Genomic DNA, 12,139 nt, shown 5'->3' on the forward strand with positions numbered 1-12,139 from the left:
TGAATATTCCCTTGAAGAGCACCATTCAATAGCCAGGATTAATTAAGTTCTAAGTTCTGCTATGAAAAAAGTGCTGAAGAGGTTAGAATTCCTAACTCAGAAAATCAATTCAATTGATGGACTTTATTCTGAAAGAGGTAGCCAGTTCTCTGTTTGTGTATTTGTGCATTGATCAGCCCCTTTCCATGGACATTTTGATCTTTTAATTAGGTTTCCAGAGTTTTCAGGGACTGGATTAATGACCTATGTCTGTCAACTCCTCCCAGAGTATGAGAATGGTTAAAAATCCCATTAAAAAAAATTCTACATGGTAAAAGCATTATTAGTTATCCTGCCCACTATGCTATTTTATTTTGGGATACACTAGGCCCACTTGTGGTCTAGAAGCAGGATCTTACTTTAGGGTATAACAAGGAAGTTCGCAATGCTCTTATTCACATATATGCCTTTCCATATCTTATTTTCCGTCTTTGATATTTGCTTGTTGTGAAAGCCTATCAATTTTAACATTTTTCTGTCAACCACTTTTTAGTTTATATTACTTTTATTTTTTATGTTTTTAGAGACATGGTCTTGCTCTGTCACCCAGGCTGGATTGCAGTGGTGTGATCACAGCTCATTGCAGCCTGGATCTCCTAGGCTCAAGCAATCCTCCTGCCTCAGCCTCCCCAGTAGCTGGGATTGCAGGCCAATATGCCTGGCTAATTCTTTCTTATTTTTGTAGAGACAGGGTCTTACTATTTTGCCTAGGCTGGTGTCAAACTCCTGGCCTCAAGTGATCCTCCTGCCTCCCAAGGCACTGGGACTACAAGTGTGAGCCACCGCACCTGGCCTATATTACTTTTATAAGCAAAGTTATTTCAGTTTAATAGGGGAATAAAGCACGAAATGACGATTGAGAATTTTAAAAAAGAAAGTAAATGTTTCATACATTTAGAAGACAGGCTCCTGGAACTATACTTAGAGGGTAAGAAATGAAAACATCTGATCCTGGAATGTTAAAAAAAAAAAAAAAAGTCATTGAGGCTGGGCTGGTCGCTGGGCGAGCAGGGGCCCTCTGTTGTGCCTAGGCCCAGGTGTTGCTGATGGTGCAAAGGCTCAGCCCAGCTTGGTGCTCTGTTAGCCCAGTTCCTGTTATTTGGTGCATTTGATCTGATTAGACTGCTCTGTGCCTTTCTCAAATTTTCTCTCTTTTGTGTCTCTGGCCTCATGTGTCTAGGTGGTTTCAAATGATGTTTTACTACTACTAAATTTTAGAGAAAATTATGTTGTTATGTCTACCAAGAGCAAAAGACTGACAGTATTAAAGATTCCAGGTAGAAAACAGAGTCACTAAAAGCTTATAACAGGTAGGAAATGAATCACGTAGTATAAAAGAAGAAATATAGAAATTATACAGTTGTCAAGATGCAGGATTTTGGAGCCCAACACGTTTGGATTGGAGTCTTAGCTCTAATGCCTACTGGTGATTTGAATTTATCACTCATCCTTTATTTTTGTAAAATTTTGTTTTGAAATAATTTCAGGCTTATAAAAAACTTGCAAAAATTTTTTAAAGAGTTTCCATGTAGATTTCACCTAGTGCCATAAATTTTAACACCTTATATACTCATGGTACCATTGACAATATCAACAAATTCGCGTTGGTACTATACTCTTAGCTAATCCATGGGCTTTATTCCAATTTTGCTAATTGTCAGCAAATTATTTTTTCTTATTCAAGATCCAACCTAGGACCCATATAGCATTGATTTGTCAAATATTCTAGCCTCCTTCAATCTGTAAGAATTCCTCAGTCTTTGCCTTTCATGAACATGACACACTTAAAGAGTATTGGCCAGTTATTCTGTACAATGTCCCTGATTTTGAGTGTCTACTCTTGCTTTATGATTAAATGTAGGTCTCTGTTTTTGGCAATACTACAATGGGGATGATATTTTGTCCTTCCTTGTGCATCATATCATGAGGTACATGATGACAATATGTCTCAGTAGTGGTGAGGTTAATTTTGATCACCTTAAGGTGATACCTACCAGGTTTTGTCTTTTCACTGTAAAGCTACCATTTTTTCCTTTTGTAATTAAAAAAGTCTTGTTGAAAGATGCTTTGAGACTATACAAATGTCCTGCTTCTCATTATACTTCTACCTACTGATTTTAGCGTTCACTCTTGCTAACTACAGGCAAAATACTTAGCATAATGTCTGATCTATTAAATGTTAATTTCATTCTTTTAACACCTGCATATACAATACTTATGATTATTTTAATATAACAAAAATGAAGACATCGTAACATTGCCTAGAAACATGTCTAATTGTGATACCGATTCTATTAGAAAAACAATTTACCAGAATTGGTTTAAGTCTTTAAGAGCTGTGATAATGCACTGGTGTATTTGAAATAACATAAATAATGTTCAGCTATTTATTAGGAATCAAATAAGGAGCTATGCTTGTTTAGGAAACTAGTTTTAAAGAACTATTGCTAGACACCTTCATGTACACAGCATATTGTTATACTTCATTGACTCAGTGCTTATGATGGCCAGGTATTATTTGGTCATTCGATCCTTATGATAATCTTTCGAAGAAGTGTCTTGACTTTACAGATGAGCAAACTTTAAAAGGCTTTAAAAGATTAAATAGGCTGGGCACGGTGGCTCACGCCTGTAATCCCAGCACTTTGGGAGGCCGAGGTGGGCGGATCACGAGGTCAAAAGATCAAGGCCATCCTGGCCAGCATGGTGAAATCCCGTCTCTACTAAAAACACAAAAATCAGCTGGGTATGGTGGCGCATGCCTGTAGTCCCAGCTACCAGGGAGGCTGAGGCGGGAGAATCACTTGAACTTGGGAGGCAGATGTTGCAGTGAGCCAAGATCGCACCATTGCATTCCAGCCTGGTGGCAGAGCGAGACTCCATCTCAATAAATAAATAAATAATAAAAAATAAATTTAAAAAATTAAAAAGGTTAAATAATGTATGAAATCGCACAGTTACTAAGTACCAAAGCTGAAATGTAATTTCAGGTCTCTGCAACTCCAAAACCATGCTAAAGCATTGAATAATTTGGAAAGAGTGATTAAATATTTAAAAATACAGTTCCATATACTTCCATTAAAAGAAGATGATAAAATGTGTGTTTTATGATGAGTAAAGGAGCAAGACAACAATAATCTATTCTAAGCATTTATAGATGAATAAATTTCATGTGGACCTTATACAGTTTCAATAAAGTTAGTAAATTGTTACATGTATCTTGGAAGAAAATATCACATCCCAGTTAAATTTATTATAGGTATATGGTGTTTATCGAATCATTTTTATGTATTGGAGATGTAAATCTTACCAGAAATAAGCCAATATACTAGAAATATTTACATAAATAAAACAAATATAATTTTTCTTTTATTTTACAACTCTTCGCAAAGTTAATACTTGACGTAAATAAATGAACTGAAAATAATGTGACTCAATATTTATTTGATCTTATATTTGAAATTGTTTTTTGAAAAAAAATCATAAATACCACTTTACTAATAAGAATAACATCTCACCTATTTGAGAGTTTCAGGAGACAAATATGTGCCCCTCAAACATAATTATTTGAATGATTAAAAATAGAATATTAAAATATGCCTGTAAAAATTAATGATTAATTTATCAATTCATTCTTGAATAAGTGGATGCTCATTGTATTCTTTTGATCCTTTGCTATGGTAAACTCATGAGATCAGCAATTATTAAAATCACAGTGACTACTAATTTTCTTCCTACAAGCCACTTTCAGCAGGATTATTTCTTATAAAGCTGAAATAAAAAGACTTGGGGAGTCAGAAAAGTATGGCTTTATGACGGTAAATAAGAAACTGTCCTAAAACAAAAAGAAGTTTTTATTAGTGACATTTTAAAACATGGCTTTGAGGACTGTAAATGTGCCCACTCCAGATTCTTAGCTCTTTATTAGAAGGCTTCTGTATTCAAGGTTTTGGGGCATTGACTAATTAATTCATCCTTGCAATACCACTGAGAAATAGGCAAACAAGTCAAATGGGAATTGGGTATATTTAGGATTATAATTCCTGTGTTATTAAAAAAGAATTAGCAGAGATTGTAATAATTAGTGTGAAAATGGATAGCAATTAACATAGGAAAAATATGTAAAGAAGGCAAGAAGAGGTGTAGGCACACTCAGAAATCTAGGAGTATGACCTGAATGAGTCTGATAGTCTGTTGTCCCGAGAAATTGTAATGGGGTATGTTTTGGGAAAGCATGATGTGGCCTTAAGGCACAGTCATATATGGATGTAGGTGCCATAAATTTACTGCAAACCACCTGGACTCTGTACGCTTTTACCAAGTCTTCAAAAAATGTTTCATAAATTTATTTTCTACCATATTAAGACGTAATACTTTTTTTGTTTGGCTCAAAGTTACCATTCCCCCTTCTTTTGAATAGTTAACTGTTTTCCATAGATTTTAAGAAATTAGTTAGCAAATTCAGTCGATTTTGTTTATGCCTTTTATGTTCTTTAATATTTTACTTCTGAGCTTTTGTTTTCTATTTTGTCAAGCCTCTTAATCCATTTATTGGGTCTTCCCACCACCATTTTCTTGAATCTTTTTTTTTCTTTCATGTTAAATATTTCTTAAAGGATGAAATCCAAGAGCACATAATGTTTACACTGTAGTAATTACACCATTGTTTCAGTATTACATTTCTTTTCTTTTTTTTTTTTTTTTGAGACAGAGTCTTGCTCTGTCTCCCAGGCTGGAGTGCAGTGGTGTGATCTTGGCTCACTGAAAGCTCCACCTCCCGGGTTCATGCCATTGTCCTGCCTCAGCCTCCCGAATAGCTAGGACTACAGGCGCCCACCACCACGCCCATCTAATTTTTTGTATTTTTAGTAGAGATGGGGTTTCACCGTGTTAGCCAGGATGGTCTCGATCTCCTGACCTTGCGATCCGCCCACCTTGGCCTCCCAAAGTGCTGTGATTTTTTCTTTGACATTGCTTTTTATGACAATGCCCAGGGTTCTGTTAGCCTTTTTGGTTGCAGAAGAGTCCTTTGTTTTATATACTATTTGGGGTCATTTATTATTTAATAAAGGATGCATAACTAATTAGTGACACAGCAAAGTTTCTCACTCACAGCTAACCAAAATAGCTCTTCTTCCTGCATTCATAATCTCAATTGGTGACCTGTGATTCACCAGTCAACCAGCTAGAAATCTTAGAAACCTGTGCTTGACTCCAGATGTCTCTCACTCACTCCCAACTTTTAAGTCCAATTAATCACAAAGTCCTTCCTGTAGGATTGGAAAGATGAATGTCCCAGCCTCCTGACCTCCAGTGAAATAATTCCGGGCATGTTTTTGCTTTGTTTTGTTTTTGTTTTTTGTTTTGTTTGTTTGGTTTTTTTTCTCTACTTTTGCTCAGTCCATGGGGACTGAGGCCCAACCGGCTATAATGATAACATGTCCAACACTGTACCTGCTATTGTTTTTTTCTCTTTTCCTTGTCTCACTTTTCCTAGTTCCTTGAGCAAGTGCCATCTGGGATCACCTTCCAAATAAACTGTCTGCCCCTAAGTCCTTATATCAAGATTGGCTTTAGGGGTAATCCAAACTAAGCCAAGGCTTAAAGAATATGGAAGCCATGACTGACCAAGGTTGAGAGAATATTGTCAGAAGGGATGTCATGTGTATGTACCACAGACAAGAGCTAAGGGTAGCAAGTGCAAGGAACTAAAAGATGTTGCCTATGGCTGGCTGGAGCAGAGAGTATGAGGGCAAAAGTTGTCGAGTAGCAGGGACTAGTTCATGGTGTGCTCTAGAACTCATGTTCACCATGTTGGTGTGACTCTCAGTGAAAATGGAATTCTAGATTAAATGATTTCAAGTGGGGGAGTGATATGTGCTAGGTAATATAGAGTAGCAAGCCCCAACCATTTTGGCACCAGGAACCAGTTTCATGAAAGATGGTTTTTCCACAGAGGGTAGGAGGGGATGGTTTTGGGATGATTCAAGCACATTGCATTTATTGTGCACTTTATTTCTATTATTATTACATTATAATATATAATGAAATGATTATACAACTCACCATAATATAAAATCAGTGGGAGTCCTGAGCTTGTTTTCCTGTAACTAGAAGGTCCCATCTGAGGGTAATGGATGACAGTGATGGATCATCAGGAATTAGATCTCATAAGGAGCATGCAACCTAGATCCCTCGCATGTGCAGTTCACAATAGGGCTCACGCTCCTATGAGAATCTAATGCTGCCAGTGCTGATCTGACAGGAGGCAGAGCTCAGGTGGTATAACGCAAGCCATGGGGAGCGGCTGTAAATACCGACGAAGCTTCCCTGGGTTGCCTGCTGCTCACCTCCTGCTGTGTAGCCCAGTTCCTAACAGGCCATGGCCTGTGGCCTGGGAGTTGAGGCTCTGGCTTAGAGAATGAATTTAAAGAGAAGTAGAGCCATGACACTTCTGAGGAAGTTATTGCAATGATAGTGACCGATGTTTGGAGAAGAGTATCAGTAGCGACTGGCAAGAAATGAATGGATTACACAACTGTTTAGCAGACAGTATCTTCCTAGATTGCCGTCATGATTCCATATCAGAGTGAAGCAGACAATAGTGGTAACTAAGGAAAACTGGTCATTTCAATAGGGGAGCATTTCAGTCACTGGTGTTGCTCTTCAGAATTCTTGAAGCATTTGCAAATTTCCTTTGAAGATCTATTTGTCCTCAAGAAAAGGTCTTTAACTTATATCTTAATCTAATTCCAAACATATTTGAATACTTGCAGTGGCTGAGAAACTCATGTCATAGCGTTTTGGTTGATATTTGGTGGTAATTGATAGGGTTCATTAGAGATACATGTTTAAATCAAACTCTGACTCTGAAAGTGAGAATGCATAAGGTAAATTTTACCAATTTACTGATAAGCACGGAAATAAATTAGAATGATGGAAAACAATATAATAAGCAAGTGCTTTTATAAAATTATTCCTGACATCTTTGAGATAAATGATCCTGCCATTGAACTCTTCCTTCATTTTAGGGTTCTTAGTGACCACTTATTTCAGTTAGCTCTGTGAAAATGAGTTTTGTTGTTCCTGTTAGTCAGCACAAAATAAAAGTGATCATAAACCTTTTATAAAGATGAGGCTTGCATTAAAAAGAAAACCTAATTGAAAGTCGCTTTAAATTTTGAGTGATTAATTTCATGCCAAATAAGTAACTAGAAATCGTGATGGCTATAAAAAAGCAATTATTTGCAAAATTGGAAAAAGCTAAATTCAATCTAGATATACTTTTCTACGTTTAAAATTTGTGTATTGGGAGAGATATAATATAGCAATTGTGGAATTTTAATGTAATAGCCTGTTATTATAGGTAGTTTGTACATGTGTGCTGTTGGGCTCTCAACCAGCTAATTACTTTCCCTCTGGATACTTTTATTTCAGTTGATCATCTGTATTATATTAGGTTGGTGCAAAAGTAATTGCGGTTTTTGCCATTACTTTTAGTGTTTCTCTTGTTTCTTGCCTGATAATAATGTATCTACTTAATATCATTTCAAACATATAAAAAAGATTAGGATTTTTAATATGTTTTGGGTTTTAACATTTTAATATATATTATTTAAAAAAATAGGCACTATATACCTGTTGAGTTAAATATTAAGAGCTAAAGTTCGTGGCCCCATTTTAGGAAAACAAAGGTTGCAATCCAGGAACTTTCTCCCTGAGTCTCTGTAATTTACTCCAAACCAAGTAAAAGTAGCTCTCCAGTAACCAATATTATTTATCCTACAACTCTTGTGTTTCTAAGAGTGGACACAATATGCTAAATTTGAAGAGCTGATTGTATTTGAAAGATGAAAATGTCTGCAGGTCAGCCGGGCATGGTGGCTCACGCCTGTAATCCAAGCACTTTGGGAGGCTGAGGCAGGTGGATCACCTAAGGTCAGGAATTCGAGACCAGCCTGGCCAACATGGTGAAACCCCATCTCTACTAAAAATACAATAAATTAGTCTGGCATGGTGGCTGGCACCTGTAATCCCAGCTACTTGGGAGGTTGAGGCAGGAGAATTGTTTGAACCCAGGTGGGTAGAGGTTTCAGTGAGCCGAGATTGCGTCACTTCACTCCAGCCTGGGCAAAACAGAGAAACTCCGACTCAAAAAAAAAAAAAAAAAAAAAAAAAATTCTGCAGGTCTAGATCCACCAGTGCAAGACATCTTCTTCCGTGAAACTGCTTTTCATTATGGGATGTATAGAAAACAAATTAAAAATGTAATAATGTAACATAAAATCTATTTTGATTTTTAATCCAATGAATCTTGACCTAACATGCTCTACTATTTTGGAGGAAATAGTCAAACTAAAAAGAACCTCAGAATAAGTTGCTCATCATCAAGACTGAACTGATTATTCAGTGGACAACCAAAATGCAGTGGTGATGTTAACTTTATTCTTTTCACATACTTCAAAACTTTAATTACCAGAAAAAATATTCTTTAGTACGACCAAGGACTCAGGTTTTAAAAGAGAACTACAATAATTATGGGGTAAAGTAGAAGCATCATTTTTGTTTTAAGTGAAAGGCTCTTCATTTCACATTTACTATGCTACACATTATTGATTTTTTTCTCTGGTGTTGTTCTTTGCAGAGAGTGAATCTGTCCTTCGATTTTCCATTTTATGGCCACTTCCTACGTGAAATCACTGTGGCAACCGGGGGTAAGTGGTTTTCTACCCATTCACCTTAAGTAATCTATGGTTTGACTGCAGTTATTATTTTTAATTTACTCTGTATTTCAAGATGGATATTTATTGAGAAAACCATTGTGTTTTATCACAAAGTCATAGGTATAAATAAAACCAAAGAAAGGGTATGGTTATTGGAAAAACTTCTCAGCAGATAAAAAAAGTATTTATAATAATTTTCAACCTAGATCACCTCTGCTTTTCTTCTAAATTTTAATTCATTTTTGGTAGTGTGGTAAGACTGTCCAAATGGCAGAAATTGGAATAGAGATAGAAGGAAAGGCTGCTTAATGAAGCTGCTGGTGATCTTAAATTTTCTTTTAATGTATATAGTTGCTATATATATATTATATATATTATATATATATAATATATATTTACATATATATGCACTTACACACATATATATATACACAAAAACACACAACCATATGTGCATTAGCTTTGATCATTTTTTTTCCTTGAGTGTTACCTATTTTGATTGACAACTCATTTGAGAGTCTTCAAATAAAGCTGAAATCCAGCTCAAATTTTTAAAATTTTATTTTTCTCCACAAGCTTGGAGGTTAGTTTAGAGATTAGCAATATCCTAACAAAGTAATTATCATTCTTTATTGTACATCTCAGAAGTCAGAAATATTTTAATCTTCAAGCGCTACTAGAAGTGATAAGCAAAATGCCAGGGAATATCCCTGTAGGCTTTATGAAGCAGGGGTAGGGAAGAAGGAGAAAAACACATAAAAATGGAACAGTAAGTAAAGAAGTAATTGAAAGAAATTCCATAGGTGTACAAAGAGGCTGTGAGCATCTATGCCCAAAGCACCATAGACAGAGTCTCTTTCCTTCACTGAATCTTACCAGGGGTCTTCTGGATGGTGTGGAGACCATGTTAAGTATTGCCATTTTTTTGCCATACTTTAATATAAGACCTAGAAGATATTTAGGATTCAGAAGAAGATTTGTAATCAGAAATATCAACAAGTAAATGGAAGTTTTTTGAGCACCAACTCTGAGTGATGATAAATAAGTCTACCACTGCCTTAGAGGTGTGTAGCTTAGTGGAATATTAGGCAAAGTGAAGGAGAATGTGGGGAATTGCTTAGGAAATACAAATGATGAAATATGCCCAGGTGCAGTGGCTCATACCTGTAGCTACTTTGGAAGCTCAGGTGGGAGGATCGCTTGAGCCCAGGAGTTGAAGACAAGCCTGGGCAACACTGTGAGACCCTATATCTACAAAAACATTTAAAAAATTAACCATGGTGGGGTGCTCCTGTAGTCCCAGCTACTCAGGAGGCTGAGGCAGAAGGACCACTTGAGGCCAGGAGTTTGAGGCTGCACCGAGCTGTGGTCATGCCATTGCACTATAGCCTGGCTGACAGAGCAAGACTCTATCTCTGAAAATGAAATAAATAAAATGAAATAATTAGCTGGTATGATGGCATGCATCTGTAGTCTCAGCTACTTGAGGGGTTGAGGCAGGAGGATCACTTGAGGCCAGGAGTTTGAGGCTGCAGTGAGCTATGACCACACCACTGCACTACAGCTTGGGCAACAGAGCAAGACCCTGTCTCTAAAGAAAAAACAAATGAAAACCAGAAAAAGAAAATACAAATGATAAGCTATGGGTTTCCAGGGATGATATAACTGAGACATCTATGAGTTTCAAGTGAGAGTTGTTTAAGACTATAGAAAAATTGTTGTTCACAGTTTTTCTTGAGGATGTCAGAATTTCTATGGTTGTGTAGAGAAGGAAGAGAGGATCACAGAGAGGAAGATCCTGAGTAAATATACAGACGAGGAGAATGGTAGGGTATATTTGGGATAGTAAATAATTGAGTTTGAGTTATGTCAATGGTATCTTTACCAAAAAATGTGGCATGTTAAGATTGGAAAAGTAGGTTGGGACAATTTTACAAAATGCCATAAGGGATAGTTCGAGTCATTAGTCCTTAAGTAATAAACTTTAAGAAGATGAATATAGATGTGTGTGTAATACATTAAAGTGTAGAAAGACTGAAGTTAGTACATTTAACTGGAAGAATACTGCAACTATTTGTGTGAAAAATATTGAAGCCCTTGGTGATTTTGTTGCTTCAACCCAAGGAAAAGGAATCATACTATTGGTACCAAATACAGAGTCAAGAAACACTGGCTTTAGGGAGAACCAGTGACTTCAATAGTGAAACTTAAATTTTGTGTGAAAATAAAAAGGAATATATCTAAATGAAATTGCTCACAAGAAGTATGTCTTTTGACCTCATCAGATATATCCAGTATAGTGCCAGGCATTTAATTAATTTTGTTGAAGGGTTAAATGAAAAGGGAAGAGGAAAATTGAAAGGTGGCCCCAATAAGCCATGAATCATATCCTGTTCACTCATGTCATAAAATATAATAGAAATATGGTGATTCTAAAATACCGACATTAGGCATGTTTTCTGAAATTTAGGTGAACAGTGTTCTATTGAATTTTTCAAAAAGTGAACTATGAACCACATGTGCTTAAAATGTGTACACACAGTGTAAAAATAATGACAGCTTTGCATTTTCAATTTCTCAAATTGTTTTATCTTTAAAACTCATGTCAGCAATTCAGCCAATATGAAGTAAGATTTCTCCTAGCGGAACTGGCAGGATCAAACCCAACCAGATAGCTACATCATCCTTGCGATTTCAAAGAGCCATTTTCCTTTGTAAAGATCCTCAAAATAAGTGAAAAAAAAAAAACCTAGCATCCTGAGTGATCTCTATCTTCTTTGAAGAAAACACTAATGTAAAGACACTCCTTTTTGTTTCTCTACTTAAAACACACTAGCACGCAACTTGCATATAACAATCTGTGCTCTATTTAAAGAGGCGGAGTCAAGATAATCTACACATTGACCTGGGTGTCTTCAAAATGAAACCTGAGTCTCATGTAAAAGGTTCCAGTGAAATACATAGCTTGCTTGCTCTTTCTTTGTTCATTTCATTCAATCAGTGTTTCTTGAGCCCCTACAAAACACAAAGCACAAGATGCGTCATTATATACAGAGAAGGATAAGCTAAGTTCAGGAGCTTAGAGTCAAAAAAGAGGAAGGGGTGTTGATATGGTTTGGCTGTGTCCCCAATCAAATCTCATCTTAAACTGTGGCTCCCGTAATTCCCATATGTTGTGGGAGGGACCATGTGGGAGGTAATTGAATCATGGGGGCAGGTCTTTCCTGTGCTGTTCTCATGATTAGTGAATAAGTCTCAGGAGATCTGATGATTTTATAAAGGGGAGTTCCCCTGCACACACCCTCTCTTGCTTGCCACCATGTAAGACATGCCTTTACTCCTCCTTTGCTTTCTGCCATGATTGTGAGGCCTCCCCA

The 12,139-nt window shown here is 36.5% G+C and overlaps 1 protein-coding gene across 1 annotated transcript in view; it reads left to right on the forward strand.

The window, feature by feature from the left end:
• Nucleotides 1-12,139, forward strand: part of PLXDC2 (plexin domain containing 2) — a 470,362-nt gene that overhangs the window by 243,458 nt on the left and 214,765 nt on the right. Inside the window, exon 4 of the mRNA XM_003806690.6 lies at nt 8,684-8,753. Within this exon, the coding sequence (XP_003806738.2) occupies nt 8,684-8,753 (70 nt within the window). The remainder of the gene's footprint in view (nt 1-8,683; nt 8,754-12,139) is intronic.

This window comes from Pan paniscus, chromosome 8 (genome assembly GCF_029289425.2).
Source record: "Pan paniscus chromosome 8, NHGRI_mPanPan1-v2.0_pri, whole genome shotgun sequence".
In the NCBI taxonomy this organism is placed as follows: domain Eukaryota; kingdom Metazoa; phylum Chordata; class Mammalia; order Primates; family Hominidae; genus Pan; species Pan paniscus.